The sequence below is a fragment of the Bubalus bubalis genome, chromosome 20 (assembly GCF_019923935.1).
Source record: "Bubalus bubalis isolate 160015118507 breed Murrah chromosome 20, NDDB_SH_1, whole genome shotgun sequence".
NCBI lineage: Eukaryota > Metazoa > Chordata > Mammalia > Artiodactyla > Bovidae > Bubalus > Bubalus bubalis.
Genome location: NC_059176.1, coordinates 22,536,084 through 22,559,549, shown reverse-complemented (window position 1 = coordinate 22,559,549; position 23,466 = coordinate 22,536,084). Strand labels below are relative to the sequence as shown.

The 23,466-nt window shown below is 36.9% G+C and overlaps 1 protein-coding gene across 1 annotated transcript in view; it reads left to right on the top strand.

The window, feature by feature from the left end:
• Positions 1-23,466, top strand: part of TTC6 (tetratricopeptide repeat domain 6) — a 207,088-nt gene that overhangs the window by 100,004 nt on the left and 83,618 nt on the right. Inside the window, exon 8 of the mRNA XM_025270952.3 lies at positions 15,689-15,793. Within this exon, the coding sequence (XP_025126737.3) occupies positions 15,689-15,793 (105 nt within the window). The remainder of the gene's footprint in view (positions 1-15,688; positions 15,794-23,466) is intronic.

Here is a 23,466-nt window from a genome sequence, read left to right as displayed (position 1 = left end):
TATAGTATATGTTAATATGCTATATTTTTTATGAAAAATAATTATATTTTTTAAAACAAAGAAGTAGTGTAAAACTGGAGTTGTACTTTTTGCAAATCTCTAACGCTTGGCTTAATGGATGACAGCTGGATTCTTATGCTTGCTTCTGCATTCAATTTTGCTTAAGTTGTTTTGACTGAACTATATGAGGAAAATTCTGGCTTCATGCAGATATGTGGTTGAAAAAGGAGAGATTATTTTAATAGCCTTTAAACATAATTATGGATATTCTTGTTTGATAATATGCTTCCTGCGTGGCACAGTTGGTAAAGAACCTGCTTGCCAATGCAGGAGACATAAGAGACGTGGGTTTGAGTTCTAGGTTGGGAAGATCCTTATGGAGAAGCCTGGTAGGCTACAGTCCATAGGGTCGCAAAGAGTCGGACATGACTGAGCGACTTCACTTTCACTTTCTGGAGGAGGAAATGGCAGCCCATTCCAGTATTCTTGCCTGGAGAATCCGATGGACAGAGGAGCCTGGTAGACTACAGTCCATGGGGTCGCAAAGAGTCGGACATGACTGAAGCAACTTAACACACATACAAGAGGTGGTTTCTTGAAACTTAGTTGTGAGACTTCCACTGCTGTGGATGATGCAGCGGAAGTTCTTTTTCCTATTCTTCCTGTGAAGTACAAGTAAAAACCTGGGTGTTACAAACAGGACAGATCTGAAAGGTGGAGTGACTGAGACTCTAACTAGGAACTTTGGGATCCAAGAAATGACACGGTGGCAAGTTAGTTCCTTGAGTTTCCTTTTTTGCCTTGTATATCCTTTGATAAATTCTTTTTATAATTTCAAGTTTAAAAAAACCTGGTAACCTGGAAAGAAAATTAGGTAAAGACACAAAGAAGTCCAAACAAAGCCTACTCTTTTTAGCCAAAGAACCAGGAAAGGGGCAGCCTAGCACGACACAATTTTTAAACAATAGCTACCCTAGCCAAACATCACAGAAAAAATGGTGGCCCTGGTCCTTTCCTCACTTCTACCAGCAAAGGCCTTGTAGGAAAACTAGACTTTTACAAAGTATGTAATGTGTGTGCTCAGTTGTGTCTGATTCTTTGGGACCCCAGGGACTGTAGCCTGCCAGTCTCCTCTGTCCTTGGGATTCTCCAGGCAAGAATACTGGAGTGGGTTGCCATTCCCTTCTCCAAGGCATCTTCACAACCCAGAGATTGAACCAGCATCTCTTGGATCTCCTGCATTGGCAGACAGATTCTTTACCACTGTGCCACAGAGTACAAGAAGGCACTGTCACACCTCTGACAGGGTGGTGTTGAAGAAGGCTGTATGGGCCTGGGACTTTCGTTTTGGTAGAATGGTCATGAGGTTTCCCTTCTATGGTGTCAATTGATACCACATGGGGATCCTGGACTTGCATCCCCACCTAGTAGTAATGAGCCACTTCTCTCCCTCCCCACTGCGATGGTATCAGAGGAGGCCCAGCAGAGTGTCAGCTGGAACAGAAGGTTTAAATAAGATCCAGAATACAATTATGTAAAGTTTAAAAAAAAAAAAAAAAAAAAAAAGATCCAGAATCTCATATCCGAAAGTATCTGAATTTCAATAGAAAATTGCTAATCCATCCCAAGAACTAGGAAAGTCTCAAACTGAATATAAGAAGATAATCAATAGATGCTATCATTTAGATGACAGAGATGTTAGAATTGTCTAACAATGATTTTAAAGCCATCATCCTAAAAATGCTTCAGTGATAATTATGAACACACTTGAAAAAATTTTTTAAAAATAGGAAGATTTAGAAAGGAAATAGAAGGTCTTAGTAAAAAACATTGAAGATACTTAGTAAAGAAACTGAAGACATTTTAGAATTCAAAAAATATAATAACCAAAGTAAAATGCTTGGCAGATGGGCTCAAAAGTAGAATGGAGGAGATAGGAAGTGAAGTTGAAGATAAAATAGTAGAATTTATCCAGTCTGAGCAACCAAGAGAAATAGACTAAAGGAAAAAAAAAATTAACAGATCCTCAGAAGTATGTTAATTGTGGGACTAAAGTAAAAGATCTAACATTTGTGTTATCACAGTCCTGGAAGGAGAAGAAAAAGAAGAGGGGTGACTGAAAATGTTTAGGAAGAAATAATGACTGGAAACTTTCCCATTTTAGTGAGACCTAAACCTGCATATTCAGGAAGCTGAGCAAACTCCAAGCAGGAAAAGTCCAAAGAAATATGAACCAAGTCACTTAATAGCCAAACTTCTGAAAACTAATGACAAAGAAAAGAATCTTGAAAGCAGCAAGAGAGAAACCATATGCTACCTACAGGAGAAAAACAGTTGGAGTGATAATGGATTTCTCATCAGAAACCATGGAAGCCAGAAGTAAGTGGCAGAACATTTTTCACATGCTGAAAGGAAAGAACGGTATGCCCTGAGTCCTATATATCCAGAGAAGATATCCTTCAAGAATGAAGGGGAATCCAGACATTTCCAGATGACAGGAAAGTAAGAGAATTTGTCACCCAACAGACTTACCCTGAAAGAAAGCCTGGAGGATGTTCTTAAATGATGAAAGATGAAATCTTGGAATATCTAGAAGGAACAAAAACAAGTAAAGCAAAAATGTGAGTAAATGCAATAAAGAATTTTCCTCCTCGTTTTGAGTTTTCTAAATGATGTCTGTCGGTTGAAGCAAAAATTACCGTACCATTAAATGTATACAGAGAAAATGTTTAAGACAACTGTATTATAAATGAAGGAAGGAGACATAAAAGAAGGTAGGTTTACACACCCTTGAACTGGTAAAGTGCAGACATCAGTAGACTTTGATAAGTTATGTTTATATAATGTAACGCCTAGAGCAAGACTAAAAATCTATGAGGCATATTCATAAACACCACAGATAAATAAAAGTGGAATTCTAAAATATGTCCATGTAAAAGGGGAGCAGGGAAAAGAAAACAGAGAAACAAGAGAAGCCAGAGAGAACAAGCAGAAAACAAAAAATGAAATGACAGATGAAATCCCTAACTTAAATATAAATTAAGTGACAGGGAATGCAGAGTGGATTAAAAGAAATGACCCCACTATTTACTATCTGCAAGTAACTGACTTCATATATAATAATTTAGAGAGGCTGCAAGTAAAAGAATAAAACAGATAAGTCATACAAACATTAATCAAAGAGAAGTAGGAGTGACTATGTTAATATCAGATAAAGTAGACCTCTCAGCAAAGACAGTTGCTAGAGACAGAGAAGGGGATTACATTATGACAAAAATGTCAACCTGCCAAGAAGACATAGTAGTCTTAAAAAGCATGTGCACAAAATAGCAGAATTGTAAAACATGTAAAGCAAAAGCTGGTGAACTGAAAGGAGAAATAGGCAATTCCACAATTACAATTGGAGACTTCAATGCTCCTCTCTAAATAGTTGGTGGAACACTAGAAAATCAGCAGGGATACAGAAAAATCAATGACTCTCAACTAACAGGATCTAATTGAAATGTACAGAACACTACACCAAATCAGAGCAGAATACTTATTCTTTTTGAGTTCCTGCAGAAGATATACCAAGATAGATCCATAATGAAATCAAACTAGATATCAATAGCATAGATAACAGAAAAATCTCCAAACTGTTGGAGTCTAAACAATACAGGTATAATTAATTCATGGGTTAAAGAGGGCGTCTCAAGGGATTTAAAAAGTACTTGGAAAACCAATTAAAATGAAAATATAACGTATCATAATTTGTGGAACAGAGATAATGCCAAGAGGGAAAATTTAACACTAAATGCTTAAAGACTGGCTGAATGGATACAAAAACAAGACCCCTACATATGTTGTCTACAAGAGACCCACCTCAAAACAGGGGACACATACAGACTGAAAGTGAAGGGCTGGAAAAAGATTTTCCATGCAAATAGGGACCAAAAGAAAGCAGGAGTAGCAATACTCATATCAGATAAAATAGACTTTAAAACAAAGGCTGTGAAAAGAGACAAAGAAGGTCACTACATAATGATCAAAGGATCAATACAAGAAGACGATATAACAATTATAAATATATATGCACCCAACACGGGAGCACCACAGTATGTAAGACAAATGCTAACAAGTATGAAAGGAGAAATTAACAATAACACAATAATAGTGGGAGACTTTAATACCCCACTCACATCTATGGATAGATCAACTAAACAGAAAATTAACAAGGAAACACAAACTTTAAACGATACAATAGACCACTTAGACCTAATTGATATCTATAGGACATTTCATCCCAAAACAATGAATTTCACCTTTTTCTAAAGTGCACATGGAACCTTCTCCAGGATAGATCACATCCTGGGCCATAAAGCTAGCCTTGGTAAATTCCAAAAAATAGAAATCATTCCAAGCATCTTTTCTGACCACAATGCAGTAAGATTAGATCTCAATTACAGGAGAAAAACTATTAAAAATTCCAACATATGGAGGCTGAACAACACGCTGCTGAATAACCAACAAATCACAGAAGAAATCAAAAAAGAAATAAAAATTTGCATAGAAACGGATGAAAATGAAAACACAACAACCCAAAACCTGTGGGACACGGTAAAAGCAGTCCTAAGGGGAAAGTTCATAGCAATACAGGCATACCTCAAGAAACAAGAAAAAAGTCAAATAAATAACCTAACTCTACACCTAAAGCAACTAGAAAAGGAAGAAATGAAGAACCCCAGGGTTAGTAGAAGGAAAGAAATCTTAAAACTTAGAGCAGAAATAAATACAAAAGAAACAAAAGAGATCATAGCAAAAATCAACAAACCAAAAGCTGGTTTTTTGAAAGGATAAATAAAATTGACAAACCATTAGCCAGACTCATCAAGAAACAAAGGGAGAAAAATCAAATCAATAAAATTAGAAATGAAAATGGAGAGATCACAACAGACAACACAGAAATACAAAGGATCATAAGAGGCTACTATCAACAATTATATGCCAGTAAAAGGGACAACGTGGAAGAAATGGACAAATTCTTAGAAAAGTACAACTTTCCAAAACTCGACCAGGAAGAAATAGAAAATCTTAACAGACCCATCACAAGCACGGAAATTGAAACTGTAATCAAAAATCTTCCAGCAAACAAAAGCCCAGGTCCAGACGGCTTCACAGCTGAATTCTACCAAAAATTTAGAGAAGAGCTAACACCTATCCTGCTCAAACTCTTCCAGAAAATTGCAGAGGAAGGTAAGCTTCCAAACTCATTCTATGAGGCCACCATCACCCTAATACCAAAACCTGACAAAGATCCCACAAAAAAAGAAAACTACAGGCCAATATCACTGATGAACATAGATGCAAAAATCCTTAACAAAATTCTAGCAATCAGAATCCAACAACACATTAAAAAGATCATACACCATGACCAAGTGGGCTTTATCCCAGGGATGCAAGGATTCTTCAATATCCACAAATCAATCAATGTAATACACCACATTAACAAATTGAAAAATAAAAACCATATGATTATCTCAATAGATGCAGAGAAAGCCTTTGACAAAATTCAACATCCATTTATGATCAAAACTCTCCAGAAAGCAGGAATAGAAGGAACATACCTCAACATAATAAAAGCTATATATGACAAACCCACAGCAAACATTATCCTCAATGGTGAAAAATTGAAAGCATTTCCTCTAAAGTCAGGAACAAGACAAGGGTGCCCACTTTCACCATTACTATTCAACATAGTTTTGGAAGTTTTGGCCACAGCAATCAGAGCAGAAAAAGAAATAAAAGGAATCCAAATTGGAAAAGAAGAAGTAAAGCTCTCACTATTTGCAGATGACATGATCCTCTACATAGAAAACCCTAAAGACTCCACCAGAAAACTACTAGAACTAATCAATGACTATAGTAAAGTTGCAGGATATAAAATCAACACCCAGAAATCCCTTGCATTCCTATACACTAATAATGAGAAAACAGAAAGAGAAATTAAGGAAACAATTCCATTCACCATTGCAACGGAAAGAATAAAATACTTAGGAATATATCTACCTAAAGAAACTAAAGACCTATATATAGAAAACTATAAAACCCTGGTGAAAGAAATCAAAGAGGACACTAACAGATGGAGAAATATACCATGTTCATGGATTGGAAGAATCAATATAGTGAAAATGAGTATACTACCCAAAGCAATCTATAGATTCAATGCAATCCCTGTCAAGCTACCAACAGTATTCTTCACAGAGCTAGAACAAATAATTTCACAATTTGTATGGAAATACAAAAAACCTTGAATAGCCAAAGTGATCTTGAGAAAGAAGAATGGAACTGGAGGAATCAACCTACCTGACTTCAGGCTCTACTACAAAGCCACAGTTATCAAGACAGTATGGTACTGGCACAAAGACAGAAATATAGATCAATGGAACAAAATAGAAAGCCCAGAGATAAATCCACACACATATGGACACCTTATCTTTGACAATGGAGGCAAGAATATACAATGGATTAAAGACAATCTCTTTAACAAGTGGTGCTGGGAAATCTGGTCAACCACTTGTAAAAGAATGAAACTAGAACACTTTCTAACACCATACACAAAAATAAACTCAAAATGGATTAAAGATCTAAATGTAAGACCAGAAACTATAAAACTCCTAGAGGAGAACATAGGCAAAACACTCTCTGACATACATCACAGCAGGATCCTCTATGGCCCACCTCCCAGAATATTGGAAATAAAAGCAAAAATAAACAAATGGGACCTAATTAACCTTAAAAGCTTCTGCACATCAAAGGAAACTATTAGCAAGGTGAAAAGACAGCCTTCAGAATGGGAGAAGATAATAGCAAATGAAGCAACTGACAAACAACTAATCTCGAGAATATACAAGCAACTCCTACAGCTCAACTCCAGAAAAATAAATGACCCAATTAAAAAATGGGCCAAAGAACTAAATAGACATTTCTCCAAAGAAGACATCCAGATGGCTAACAAACACATGAAAAGATGCTCAACATCACTCATTATCAGAGAAATGCAAATCAAAACCACTATGAGGTACCATTTCACACCAGTCAGAATGGCTGCGATCCAAAAGTCTACAAGCAATAAATGCTGGGGACGGTGTGGACAAAAGGGAACCCTCTTCCACTGTTGGTGGGAATGCAAACTAGTACAGCCACTATGGAGAACAGTGTGGAGATTCCTTAAAAAACTGGAAATAGAACTGCCTTATGACCCAGCAATCCCACTGCTGGGCATACACACTGAGGAAACCAGAAGGGAAAGAGACACGTGTGCCCCAATGTTCATCACAGCACTGTTTATAATAGCCAGGACATGGAAGCAACCTAGATGTCCATCAGCAGATGAATGGATAAGAAAGCTGTGGTACATATACACAATGGAGTATTACTCAGCCATTAAAAGAATACATTTGAATCAGTTCTAATGAGGTGGATGAAACTGGAGCCTATTATACAGAGTGAAGTAAGCCAGAAAGAAAAACACCAGTACAGTATACTAATGCATATATATGGAATTTAGAAAGATGGTAACAATAACCCTGTGTACGAGACAGCACAAGAGACACTGATGTATAGAACAGTCTTATGGACTCTGTGGGAGAGGGAGAGGGTGGGAAGATTTGGGAGAATGGCATTGAAACATGTAAAATATCATGTATGAATGAGTTGCCAGTCCAGGTTCGATGCACGATACTGGATGCTTGGGGCTGGTGCACTGGGACGACCCAGAAGGGATGGTATGGGGAGGGAGGAGGGAGGAGGGTTCAGGATGGGGAACACATGTATACCTGTGGCGGATTCATTTTGATATTTGGCAAAACTAATACAATTATGTAAAATTTAAAAATAAAATAAAATTAAAAAAATAATAAAATAGTTTAAAAAAATATTACAAATACAAAAAAAAAAAAAATGAGAAGTCTCAAATCAATAATTTAAGCAAGAACCTAGAAAAAGAAGAGCCAAATAAACCGAAAGCAAGCAGTGGAAAAGAATAAGGAAGAGCAGAAATCACTGAAGTTGAAAACATGAAAACAATAGAGAAAAATCACTGAGACAAAATAGTTCTTACAAAAAATTGACCTCTACAAAACTGACACTAAACAGAAAAGACACAAATTACTAATATTAGAAATGAAATAGATATCACTGCAGACCCTACAGACATCAAAAGACTAGTAAGGCAATACTATAGCAAATCCAGTTGTTAATATAAGCAATTTATATAAGCAATTCCAGTATTCTTGCCTCAAGAACCCCATGAACAGTATAAACAACTCTACACACATAAATCTGACAACTTAGACAAAATAGAGCAGTTCCTCAAAAAACACAAACTACCACAACTCACTCAATATGAAATATTAATAGATAATTTGAATAGCTCTATAATGTTAAGTAATAGCTCAACTGGAATTCCATCACCTCCACTAGCTTTGTTCGTAGTGATGCTTTTTAAGGCCCACTTGACTTCACATTCCAGGATGTCTGGCTCTAGGTGAGTGATCACACCATTGTGATTATCTGGGTCGTGAAGATCTTTTTTGTGCAGTTCTTCTGTGTATTCTTGCCACCTCTTCTTAATATCTTCTGCTTCTGTTAGGTCCATACCATTTCTGTCCTTTATCGAGCCCATCTTTGCATGAAATGTTCCTTTGGTATCTCTGATTTTCTTGAAGAGATCCCTAGTCTTTCCCATTCTGTTGTTTTCCTCTGTTTCTTTGCATTGATCCCTAAGAAGAAGGCTTTCTTATCTCTTCTTGCTATTCTTTGGAACTCTGCATTCAGATGTTTATATCTTTCCTTTTCTCCTTTGCTTTTCGCTTCTCTTCTTTTCACAGCTATTTGTAAGGCCTCCCCAGACATCCATTTTGCTTTTTTGCATTTCCTTTCCATGGGAATGGTCTCGATCCCTCTCTCCTGTACAATGTCACGAACCTCATTCCATAGTTCATTAGGCACTCTATCTATCAGATCTAGGCCCTTAAATCTATTTCTCACTTCCACTGTATAATCATAAGGGATTTGATTTAGGTCATACCTGAACGATCTACTGGTTTTCCCTACTTTCTTCAATTTAAGTCTGTTTTTCCTGTGGTCATGTATGGATGTGAGAGTTGGACTGTGAAGAAGGCTGAACACCGAAGAATTGATGCTTTTGAACTGTGGTGTTGGAGAAGACTCTTGAGAGTCCCTTGGACTGCAAGGAGATCCAACCAGTCCATTCTGAAGGAGATCAGCCCTGGGATTTCTTTGGAGGGAATGATGCTGAAGCTGAAACTCCAGTACTTTGGCCACCTCATGCGAAGAGTTGACTCACTGGAAAAGACTCTGATGCTGGGAGGGATTGGGGGCAGGAGGAGAAGGGGACGACAGAGGATGAGATGGCTGGATGGCATCACTGACTCGATGAATGTGAGTCTGAGTGAACTCAGGGAGTTGGTGATGGACAGGGAGGCCTGGCGTGCTGTGATTCATGGGGTCGCAAAGAGTCGGACATGACTGAGCGACTGATCTGATCTGATAATGTTAAGGAAAGGCCTACAAAACTCCCTTCTCAGACCCCTGAAATAGTTTGACAGTTAAAAAATCAAAATAAACACGCAACCATCAATACTATTAAGCATGTTGCAGAATGAATACATAAACTATAAGGATAAATCTTCAGAGAAATATGCTGGAAAAAACCAATTCCAAAACATTACATACTGGATGATATTCTTATATAACGTTCAGGAAATGACAAAATTACAGAAATGCAGAACAGATTCGGGTTTTCCAGGGTTTCAGGATGGGGGGGTGGGAATGAGTGGAGTGTGTTTATAAAAGACAACATGAGATCACTCATGGTGATGAAAATGTTCTATATCTTAACTATATCAATGTGAATATTTTATTTGTGATTGTGTACCACAGTTTTGCAAGATGTTACCTTTGAGGTAAACTGGGTAAAAGATAGTCTCTGTATTATTTTTTAAAACTGCATGTGAATTTATAATTAGCTTAAAAATTTAATAAAAATGGTTGTTGGACCAGTGCTAAAAAATTAAACTTAGTTAAAAAGAATGTGTATTAAATGATCATTTGTACAGCTAAAAATGTTTGTTGCATTTGAAATCTGAAACCATTGGGTCTTTAGTATGAACGTGGTTATTACATTGGGTTGTAATATACTTAGTAACCTTAGGGGCTGTGCAGGTGCTGTTAAGCTAATTAACCTAGCTTGCTTTATAGTTGTGTGTGTGTATGTATGTTAGTCACTAAGTCGTGTCTGACTCTTTGCGACCCCATTGACTGTAGCCCACCGGGCTCCTGTGTCCATGGAATTCTCCAGATTAGCATATTGAAGTGGGTTGCCATTCCTGTCTCCAGGAGATCTTCCCAACCCAGGGACTGAACCTGGGTCTCCTAAACTGTAGGCAGATTATTTATGGTCTGAGCTACCAGGGAAGCCCTGCTCCATAATGACTAAATTATAGTTAGTAATTCAGTTTGCTGTGCAATCAAGTTTTAACAGCCACCAATCTGGCTGCTTCTGTTTTCCTGATTTTCTCTTAGAAAGTTCTGAGGATTGTTGGGGAAACCGGTATACCATGATGAGTGTTTCTTTGCTAGTTTAATTTGACAAATCTCTCCTGAAAGTGCATAGGTGCTTTTCCTTGAGAACAAAATAGTGCTGTTTAGTGATAGATTTTTCTGTCTTCACATTTAGAGGCTTGTATATTACTTTCTTCTAGGGAAATAATTTTATTCTAGATGCTCAAGCTGCTGAAAGTCTATCTACTACAAGGAAAGGTTTACCACATTGTATGTGACATATCATTTGAATATCTGAAATCTTAATTTCTAGGTGATCTTTGGAAGAAGAATTTTCAACTGATTTTGGAAGAGTTTTTTCATCTTTTATCAAGGAATTCCTGGCTCTAGGTCTATGCAGCATAAAGGGATGCAGTGTGTCCACCAAAACAGAGGATGAGTGAGATGGAAACAATTTTGAATTTCTATGGTAGACAAATGAACATAGCATCTGAAAAAAATCTACCTTTCTCTAAATAAATACTCTGTTGGTAGAGAAGAAATGTGATCTAGTTGAGAAATAAAAGTGGTGAAGACTCAGTATCAGCTTATAATTGTGAATCTTTATTTACTGTGTTTGGGTCTTTGGATATTACTCTAAAAGTCTGTATAACAGCCATGCTCCAGGAGATGGTGGCTGTTAAGGTTTCGTGCTGCTGCTGCTGAGTCGCTTCAGACGTGTCTGACTCTGTGCAACCCTATGGACTGCAGCCTAGCAAGCTTCTCTGTCCACGGGGTTCTCTAGGCAAGAGTACTAGAGTGGGTTGCCATATCCTCCTCCAGGGGATCTTCCTGACCCATTGCAGGCAGAGTCTTCACTGCTGAGCCACCAGGGAATTGTGTTAAGATTTCATGAGTGTGTGCGTGCTTAGTCACTCAGTTGTGTCCAGTTCTTTGTGATGCCACGGACTGTAGCTTGCCAGTCTCCTCTGTCCATGGAATTCTCCAGGCAAGAATACTGAAGTGGGTAACCATTCCCTTTTCCAGGGCATTTTCCTGACCCAGGGATTGGACTGTGGTCTCCTGTATTGCAGGCAAATTCTTTACCACCTGAGCTACCAGAGAGGCCACAAATCTTATTGGGGAAAATGTTTGGTCCAATTAAGTATTGCTCAGAGTTAGTGAAAGTTAAGGAAAACATAATTACCAGGAATACCATGGACTCAAACAGCTATAATTAAAAAAACTCACAATTCTTCAAATCTTGTCATGAATGCCTGATTAATTTTTTCACTTCCAACTATTTAAACATTTTTTCTTTTATTGTTTGTTTTATTATTAATATTTTTTGATAGTAGACTCTATTTTTTAGAATAGTTTTAGACTTCCAGAAAAATTACAAAGACAATACGGAAATTTCCCACTCTGTTCCCCCTATTATTATATTAATACAATAATGATGGGTAAATAGTGGTCCCCAAAAGATATGTGCTCAGTTGCTCAGTTGTGTCTGACTCTCTGTGACACCATAGACCATAGCCCACCAGGCTTCTCTGTCCATGGAATTCTCCAGGCAAGAATACTGGAATGGGTTGCCATTTCCCTCTCCATACCCAAAAGATATATCCAGATCCTAACCCATGAATGTGACCTTACTTGGAAATAGAGTCTTTGAGGATGTAATTAAGAATCTTGGAATGAGATTATCTTGGATTTAGGGTAAGCTCTACATATCTAAATTCAATATGACTGTCCTTATAAGAGGAGAAAACCCTGTGAACACATAGACACACAGGGAAGAACACCATGAGCTGATAGAAGCAAATTGGAGCAATGCCGCTGCAAGCCAAGGAATGCCAGGGGTGGCTGGCAACCACTAGAAGCTAGGAAGGGGCAAGGCAGAATTCTCTATAGCATTCAGAGAGAACATGACTCTCCCAACATTTTGATTTTGGGCTTCTTGTTTCCAGAACTCAGAGAATTAATTTCTGTTGTTTTAAGCCATCCACTGGTAATTTGCTACAGTAGCCCTAGAAAACTACCACTACATCTGACAGCTGTATGATACATTTGTTCAAACCAATGAACCAATATTTATACTTTATAATTAATTAAGATCCATGCTTCATTTGGATTTCCTTAGTTTAAGGTAATGTCCTTTTTCTGTTCCAGGATAGAAGTGGATACCGTATTTCATGTAGTTGCCATGTCTCCTTAGGCTTCTCTCAGCTGTGATAGTTTCTGGGACTTCCTTGTTTTGATGACCTTGACAGTTTGGGGGAGTACTGTCAGATATTTTGTAGACTATTCCCCAAATATCTATTATTTTATTTGGCTGCCTCTGGTCTCAGTGATATCGTATGGACTTAGTTGCTCTGTGGCATGTGGGATCTTAGTTCCTCAGCCAGCATCCCCTGCATTGCAAGGTGATTCTTAACCACTGGACCACTAGCAAAGTCTCACATGATGTTCTTTTTGATTTGATTGTGTGTTACGTGATTTTGGGAGGAAGACCACTGAGGTGCCATTTTCATCCTATCATATCCAGAGTACATATTACCAATGTGACTTACCATTGTTGATGTTGACCTTAATTGTCCGGCTGAGGCAGTGTCTGCCAGAATGCTTCACTGTGAAGTTTTTCTTTTTTGCTCCCTTTCCATACTGTAGTCTGGAAAGAAGTTGCTATATATAGCCCACACTTAAGAAACGAAGAGCCATGCTCCATCTCCTTGAGGGCAGATTATCTATAAAAACTAATTTGAATTCACCCGGACAGGATATCTCTTCTTCCCATTTATTTATTCAATCGCTTGCTTATATCAGTAAGACTCATAGATGCTTATACTTTGAGTTGTGGTCAGTCGCTTAGGTCGTGTCTGACCCTTTGTAAACCTATGGATTGTAGCCCACCAGGCTCCTCTGTTCATGGGATTCACCAGGCAAGAATGGCTGGAGTTGGGTTATCATGCCATTCTGCAGGGGATCTTCTCCACTCAAGGACTGAACCAGTGTCTCCTAAGTCTCCTCCATTGCAGGCAAATTCTTTACTGCTGAGCCACCTGGGAAGCCCAACTTATACTCTAATACTATTTATTATTATTTTGCTAAGACTGTTTGAGCTTTGGTCATTGAGAGCTCCTTCAGTTGTCTCCTATGTCCCTTTGACAGACCCTATCACTGTGGAATTTTTTTTAACATTTAATTACTGGCAGTGCAGATGTTCCAGGCTCATCTTTTTATTTCCTGTGTCAGGCCACAGAATCAGCCATTTCTACAGGAAGTCTCAGTTCCCTTAATTGGAGAATGTAATTAGAAACTAAGATCTGGTCTTTGGATGTGCTTATTGCCACCAGGTCTCTGTTGCTTCTAGGCCTTCTCAGCTCACACAAATACATGTCTGTATTCTAACTCCTTCCTATAAATACACATTTTAATATACATAATAAATTTAATAAACACACATAGTGTGATATTTCTATATGTAACCATCTTTGTCTAACTTAAGCTATTCATGAGTTCATACTGATGTCTCCACCTCTAATTCACGACCACATGGATCGTTCTAACCTCGTCCCCTGCTTAATCTTTAAACTCCCAATAGTTAGTGACAAACCTGGTTGCCCCCACACTCCATCCATTTACCTAATTATTCAATTCCAGTATAGAAATTTCAGAATTATTTACCCATATTCTTGTGGAAAATAACCTTATCAACTACAGTGTAGCACTATGTACAGTTTATTTTGCCTGTAGTGTTATATATACTTTACTCATTTCCAAAGTTACTAAGGTCAGCAATTTTTTTATTCCCCCTTTCATCAAGGTTGTTTCATATATTTATAATAGAATTAGATTGTTTTGTTATATTCCACATTTCATTGTGGGATTCCTCTTGACCTCCCAAATAATTTTTAAAAAATTTCAACTTTTATTTGGAAAAAGTTAAAAGAAACAAATACAGAAACCAAACTAACGAACACATGACTACATGTGTGTTTGTAATTAACATTTTGTCATACTTGTTTCAGTTTTTTTAAAAGACATTTAAAGAACAGATTAAGTCCTCTTGTACTTCTTAATTCCATTTCTCTTCCTTTTTACTCAAGGACAGTTACTGTTACAATTGTGTTTTTTTCCCCACTCCATGATTTTTTACTTTACTAGGTGTACTTGTGACCCTAAACAGTAAATCCTGTAGTTCTGTGTGTTCTAGGAACATTTATATAAATGACGTGACTTTGTAGCTATCTTTCTAAATCATGCTTATTTTACTGTTAAATAGTATGCTACTAAGATCCATCTCGAAGGCAATGGCACCCCACTCCAGTACTCTTGCTTGGAAAATCCCATGGACGGAGGAGCCTGGTGGGCTGCAGTCCATGGTGTCGCTAAGAGTCGGACACGACTGAGCGACTTCACTTTCACTTTTCACTTTCATGCATTGGAGAAGGACATGGCAACCCACTCCAGTGTTCTTGCCTGGAGAATCCCAGGGACGGGGGAGCCAGATGGGCTGCCATCTACGGGGTCGCACAGAGTCGGACACGACTGAAGTGACTTAGCAGCAAGATTCATCTATGGTTGATAATGTTTGTGCTGGAATGTCTTTACAGTGTTTAGTTAAATGAATATACTACATTTTATTCATCTATTTATTAATTGACATTTAGATTGGGCTATGATTTTGCTATGGGAGCCTGGTGGGCTTCCGTCTATGGGGTCGCACAGAGTCGGACACGACTGAAGCGACTTAGCAGCAGCAGCAGCAGCATGCTGTATCAACATCCTTGTACATATCTCCTCATGCGTATGTGAAAGAATTTCCTTAGACCATATAGCTAGAAGTGAAATTGTTGGATCGTGTGGCATGTACATTTTTCTATTTTGCTAGAAATGACCAGTTTGCCTCTAGTGTGATTTTACTAGTTTCCCACATCCTCGGCATCACTTGAAACTGCTGACTTTTTATTTTTGCTAATCTTATCAGATCAGCATGATCAATTGTCTTTCCCAGATTTTCAGAGACTGTGGAACCAATCACCTCATTTTCTCAGGAACTAGAACTAATTTTGATAGAAGCTTGAGTGTTTATCCTAGGGGCTGTTTATTAGTTTCTAATAGCCTTTTTATGTTATTTTCAAAGGTGTCTGCTTATCCAGGAGTTACAAAGTTGTTTTGGAATCTAACTTCACCCAAATTCTCTGTTCCAGTATCTGTCATGAAGGAAACCGTATATCCAAAATATGAGGTAAAATGCAGAATGACTTTTCTCTATTGTTGTTTACTAATTAAACTGTATAATTAATTATGATACTAAGTTTTACTGGAAGTTATTATGTAAATTGTCAGTAAAGACTGCAATAACTGAATGATTGGATGGCACTATAGAAAGTATGTATATAATAAATTATTATATATATATTATATGTGTGTACATATATACACATATACTTATAAGCTTATAACTATGTGTACACTTATACATGTACACTTATAGTATATTTCTAAGAAAATGGTTGGACTTATCCATGTTACTTTAGCTAGTCAAGAAAAATATTCTCCTTTCTTTCTGAAAGAATTATTTGACTGACCAGGTATAAAGCATCTTGGGCTGTTTAGAAGATCTTTATGATATGCTTATTTGCTTTTAAAAGTGAATTTTTAGTTATTGTTTAAAAAAGTTTAAAACTACCTAATACAATTATTAATCTGTTTTCTTCTTCCCTTAAGGTATTTAACATTTTATGTTACACTGCTTATTTTAAAGGGCTTCCCTGGTGGCTCAGATGGTAAAGAATCTGCCTGCAATGCAGGATACCCGGGTTCAGTCCCTGGGTTGGGAATATCCCCTGGAGAAGCAAATGGAAACCCACTGCAGTATTCCTGCCTGGAGAATTCCATAGACAGAGGAGCCTGGTGGGCTACAGTCCATGGAGTCTCAAAGTAGAAAAATCAAGAGAGGAAAACCAAAATAGTCTATTATTTTTATCCCTCAAGACAATTACTGTCTACTTTTTGGTCCACTTTCTTTCATTGTTAAAAGTTCGTTCTTCCTCTTCCTTTTTGTCTCCTTTCCCCCTTTTCTTCTTCCTATTTATATTTTCCTCTTAAAATAATTCTGTGATGAACATCATTGTGCATAAAGTTTTAATGGTATTTAGAATTATTTTATTTGCGTAGGATCCTAGATAGATTACTAATAACACATATATGGAAAAGAATAAGACAAAAAAGTTAATCGTAGGGAAAGAACAACCAGGGTAATAGCATAAGTCAGACATAAAGAAATTCTGTCCATATATGCCTTTGCTTGAAATGGGGTCATCACCATCAGTGTTGATATTGAAACATCTTTACATTCCTTGCATTACTTGATTATATTATTCTTAAATATTATATTGAATTCTGTTAGGCAATATTTTATTAAAATATATACTAATGAGTGAAATATATACTAAAGAGTGAAATATATATGTAGTGTATTTTTTGTTGGACTCTTATCAAGGTTATTCTTGCTTTATAAAGTTAATTGGTTAGCATTTCATTTTTTCAATATTCTGGAATTGAAAGAACATAGGAATAATCTTGAAATTGTGGAAGAATCCACTGTCTAGGAACATTTGAGCTATTTGGGAAGGTAACTTTTAACAATTAGAACCTTTTATTTTCTAATTCTTGGGTTACTCATGCTTAATATTTTTTCTCAAGTCAATTGGTAACATATATTCTTACAAAAATCCATCTACTCAGTTGAAATTTATGTTTATATGCAGAGTTTGTATACAGTCTCTCTTTAGTTTTAATCTCTATTTCTAAAGTTGGATTATTTTCTTTATCATTTCTAATGATATTTGGGGAATTTTCTTTTTCCCCTAGAATAAATTTTCTAGAAGTTAATTTAGTATTTTTTTCAGGGGTCTTTTTTTCATTTATTTTCAAGTATAGATGCTTTATTTTCTACTCATCAAATTGCTCTACTCACACTAGTGTAAAACCATCCATTTAATTTTTTTTTAGCAAGGTTTTTGTTGTATGATTATGGGCTTCTCTGGTGGCTCAAAGGTAAAGAAAGACTCTGCCTGACAGTGCAGGAGACATGTGTATGATCCCTGACTAGGGAAGATTCCCTGGAGAAAGAAATGGCAACCCACTCCAGTATCCTTGCCTGGAAAATCCCATGAACTGAGGAGCCTGGTGGGCTACAGTCCATGGCGTCAGACATGACAGCGACTAAGCAACAATATCTGAATCACTGTGCTATACATTTGAAACTAACACAACATTGTAGATCTACACTTCAATTTAAGATAAAAATCTCTCTTCCCCTTTCACAGTTGTTGGATCATGGTCTGAAGGCAACCTCTGCCTACTGCTCTTTCTCTCTTTATCCTCCATTGGTAGCATCTGCTTCTAACTGAACTGACACAATAGAGGAATCTGTGATATTAGTATAGTGTTATCTAAACTGTGTGTTTATAAAGCATGGACACATATTTTTTTGTCTTTGTGTAGATAAAAGTGTGAATATAGGGAATTGAGAGAAGGCAGAATTGCCTGAACAGAAGTAAAAATTGCAGCAATTTTAAGAAGTTTGGTTAGAACTGTTGAAAATGGAGTAACACATTACAAAGCTAGTTCAAAAATAAATTGCTCTTGGTGATTGTTCAAATCCAGTGACCAGAAGGACAAAGATCCAACAGGACTTTCTGGTACAGAAAGAGGGCCCAGGACACTTTCCATTCACTAGAACTGGAATCAGACCTTTGTTCAAAGACTATTGATTCCTTTGAATGGGAAATTCATTTAGATACAAAGATCTGTGTGCCTCATTTTTTAAAAGCAAATTTTACCTATTTACATATATTATGGTTATTGGTATTTTTTGTTTTATCCTGCCATTTGATTTTTGTTTTTTATAGATGCTGCCTTTTTTTTTTTTTTAATTTGGACAAACTAAGCAATTTACTCAATCGTTCTAAAAAACAGATCAGTCGCTCCATCGTGTCCAACTCTTTGCGACCCCATGAATCGCAGCACGCCAGGCCTACCTGTCTATCACCAACTCCCGATACTTCCATTATAAAATGAAGAATTTACAAAGTCTTAACAGTTAGCAGTATCCCAGAGATCAAAATGAAACTTAATTGTACAATGACAAATTTAGTACTGTTTACGTAGCAAATTTGCCAAAATGTTGCAGTCCCCTTCTTTGTCTGCAAATTCATAAGCTAGATATTGCCTTTTGTTTGTTTTATATTCTCTTTTTATTTCTTTTCTTAAATTTGTCTTTTTTTGTTATTCCTTTTAAAAAAATTTCAGTGGTCTGAGTATAATATATTCTGATTTTATTTTTATTTTAACTATTTGGATAAATTATATTTTATCATTCCTGTTTTGGAAGTTATATACAATGTTTCTTATTCCTATGGTGGGCTCCCTAGAACATACATGTTTAACTTATCAATATCTAATATTAATCAATACCTTTATATTCTTCAAGGAAAATGCAATTATTTGAAAACTTGTTATTCCATTTACTCTTTCTTGATTTAATGTACTCTTACTTTGATACATTTTTAGATCCTTATCTTTTAAAATTCAGAAGATGTTGTTCTTATCATTTTATGCAATAATCCTTAGATTTTACCCATGAATTTATCTCTCTCTTTTTTCCTTTCTACTTTTCAAGCATCTCAGACCTTTCTGTCTGGAATCATTTTGCCTTCTACTAGAATATATCTTTTAGAATTTGCTTTAAGGGAAGTAGGAGGTCTACAGTTGGTAAAAATTCTGTTTTTTTCTTTGTTTTAAATGCCTTTATTTTACTTCATGCTTGAGGTATATTTTACTTTGTGATAATATTATTGCAGATACTTATTTTTAGCACACTAATGATGTCTCACAGTTTTCTGGTATCCACTATTGCTATTGAGAATTGATTCTTAAATATGAACCCTTTGAAGGTTCTTTGATAGTAAATCAAAGAACCCTTTGATAAATTCTCTGCCTCCCCCCTTTTACTTTTAAGCTGTTCTTTTTTCTTCCATGAAGTTTCAGTATGGTGTGTCTAGTTGGAGATTTCTTCTTATTTATTATATTTTGGAATGATTGGGATCTTTGAATCTGTGGTTTGATAGCTTTCATCAGCTATGGAAAGTTTTTAGTTACTGTTTCTTCACATTTTGCCTCTGTCTATTCTGTCCTTCATTTTCTGGGTCTTTAATAACATTTATTAACTACTCTTCCCCCCCTTGATACTGGATCCTGTACAATTTCTTCTGCTCTGTCTTATAGTTCACGTTCATAAATTCTTCAGTTGTGTCTAATAATACTGCTTAACTTGTTCTCTGCATGTTTAAATTTGGTTTTATATTCCTTTTAGAATTTATCTGTTTTCTCTATTACATTCTGGTGTTTTGTATTTTTGTGTACTTGTCTTTAAATGTTTATCATTGTATTTAGAACATTATTTTTAGTAAATATTTGAGACCTAGAATGGCAGTTCTTTCTCTAGAGAAAATTTTTTGTCAGAACTTGAGATCTGTACCGTTCAACCTGAAATTGAGGTTGAGGCTTGAGTTTCTTTGAACACCTGTGTACAGAGCCTAGGCTGCAAGTCTACACAAATGTTGATTTACATCCATTCATTCCTATCTTAGGGTATAACCCTGTAATATCCTTGTAGCCTTGGATACCTGTATATTGTATATATATATAAAATCAGTTTCCATACTTCAGGGAGACTCTGGGCTTGCCTGTCTGTCACCCTTGCCCCTTAAAGTTGCACATATGCAGCTCAGATTTGCAACTGTTTCGGCAAACATTTTGTGAACAAAAGCATCTTTGAATACTGGGTTTACCTTTTCAGGTTTTTGGATTTTTTCCTATATTTTTTGCCCAGTATCTCTTCATCATATTATTAGCTCTGATGCTTTGAAGATTACCTTTGTCATAATACATGCTTTCTAGTTGTTCTCAGAAGAATTGCTTGTTGCTATTCATTGTTCAGTCGCTAAGTTGTGTTCAACTCTTTGCGACTCCATGGACTATAGTGTGTCAGGCTTCCCTGTCCTTCACTATCTCCCAGAGTTTGCTAAAAACTCATGTCTATTGAGTCAGTGATGCTATCCAACCATCCTCTGTTGCACCCTTCTCCTCCTGCCCTCAATCTTTCCCAGTATCAGGGTCTTTTCCAGTGAGTTGGCTTTTCACATCAGATAGCCAAAGTATTGGAACTTCAGCATCAGTCCTTCCAATGAATATTCAGGGATGACTTCCTATAGAATTGACTGGTTTGATCTCCTAGAATTACCTAGCCTGCCATAGCTAGAAGTAGAAGTCATAATTGACTTTTAAGGTAGCAAAACTGTTTCCATTTCCATCTGCATCCCAGCTTTTATTGCACACATACTAATTTTAGCAATATTCCTGTAATAGAGCAGGATTTTTACATCACATATATGTAAGCACTACTGTAATTGTCCTCTCAAGGCATGCGGGTAGGAGTAATATACTGATAGGTTCCAACATATGAACCATATTGTCTTTTTACAAAGCAGCCATTGATTGTTAGCTCTGCTGTTTTGATATAAAACACAGTGTTAAGGTTTTTGTCTTTGTTATTGTTAAAAGCATTCTTTTAAAATGTAATAGCTGCTATTCCTCCATATTTGAATATTTTGTGTAAGCATATAGCAAAATAATTCCAAAATACTTGTGTGTCACATAATTTGTTTTTGAAGAATAATGACGAAAGTGACTAGGTATCTTTCTGCAGTGTCCAGTAATTCTCTTACATTGCATTGTGCTATAACTACTTTCCAAAAATACAACAGAGAGGATGAACAAAATTCAATACTGATGATAACTAAAATTAGCCATTGCCTTCTCCGTATCTGTTTCATTCTCAGTAATAATTACATGATACTTTTAAAAGTTCATTCTCTACTGAATAAATATTTAAAATTTTTTAAATGCTAGTAAACGACAGAATGATCTCTGTTTGTTTCCAAGGCAAACCATTCAATATCACAGTAATCCAAGTCTATGCCCCAACCAGTAACGCTGAAGAAGCTGAAGTTGAACAGTTCTATGAAGACCTATAAGACCTTTTAGAACTAACACCCAAAAAAGATGTCCTTTTCATTATAGCGGACTGGAATGCAAAAGAAGGAAGTCAAGAAACACCTGGAGTAACAGGCAAATTTGGCCTTGGAATACGGAATGAAGCAGGACAAAGCTAATAGGGTTTTGCCAAGAAAATGCACTGGTCATAGCAAACACCCTCTTCCAACAACACAAGAGAAGACTCTACACATGGACATCACCAGATGGTCAACACCGAAACCAGACTGATTATATTCTTTGCAGCCAAAGATGGAGAGCTCTATACAGTCAACAAAAACAAGACCAGGAGCTGACCGTGGCTCAGATCATGAACTCCTTATTGCGAAATTCAGACTTAAATTGAAGAAAGTAGGGAAAACCACTAGACCATTCAGGTATGACCTAAATCAAATCCCTTATGATTATAATGTGGAAGTGAGAAATAGATTTAAGGGCCTAGATTTGATAGATAGAGTGCCTGATGAACTATGGACGGAGGTTTGTGACATTGTACAGGAGACAGGGATCAAGACCATCCCCATGGAAAAGAAATGCAAAAAAGCAAAATGGCTGTCTGGGGAGGCCTTACAAATAGCTGTGAAAAGAAGAGAAGTGAAAAGCAAAGGAGAAAAGGAAAGATATAAGCATCTGAATGCAGAGTTCCAAAGAATAGCAAGGAGAGATTAGAGAGCCTTCCTCAGTGATCAATGCAAAGAAATAGAGGAAAACAACAGAATGGGAAAGACTAGAGATCTCTTCAAGAAAATGAGAGATACCAAGGGAACATTTCATGCAAAGATGGGCTCGATAAAGGACAGAAATGGTATGGACCTAACAGAAGCAGAAGATATTAAGAAGAGGTGGCAAGAATACACAGAAGAACTGTACAAAAAAGATCTTCACGACCCAGATAATCACGATGATGTGATTACTGACCTAGAGCCAGACATCCTGGAATGTGAAGTCAAGTGGGCCTTAGAAAGCATCACTACGAACAAAGCTAGTGGAGGTGATGGAATTCCAGTTGAGCTCTTCCAAATCCTGAAAGATGATGCTGTGAAAGTGCTGCACTCAATATGCCAGCAAATTTGGAAAACTCAGCAGTGGCCACAGGACTGGAAAAGGTCAGTTTTCATTCCAATCCCAAAGAAAGGCAATGCCAAAGAATGCTCAAACTACCGCACAATTGCACTCATCTCACACGCTAGTAAAGTAATGCTCAAAATTCTCCAAGCCAGGCTTCAGCAATATGTGAACCATGAACTTCCTGATGTTCAAGCTGGTTTTAGAAAAGGCAGAGGAACCAGAGATCAAACTGCCAACATCTGCTGGATCATGGAAAAAGCAAGAGAGTTCCAGAAAAACATCTATTTCTGCTTTATTGACTATGCCAAAGCCTTTGACTGTGTGGATCACAGTAAACTGTGGAAAATTCTTCAAGAGATGGGAATACCAGACCACCTGACCTGCCTCTTGAGAAACCTGTATGCAGGTCAGGAAGCAACAGTTAGAACTGGACATGGAACAACAGACTGGTTCCAAATAGGAAAAGGAGTTCATCAAGGCTGTATATTGTCACCCTGCTTATTTAATTTACATGCAGAATATGTCATGAGAAAGGCTGGGCTGGAAGAAGCACAAGCTGGAATCAAGATTGCCAGGAGAAATATCAATAACCTCAGATATGCAGATGACACCACCCTTATGGCAGAAAGTGAGGAGGAACTAAAAAGCCTCTTGATGAAAGTGAAAGTGGAGAGTGAAAAAGTTGGCTTAAAGCTCAACATTCAGAAAACGAAGATCATGGCATCCGGT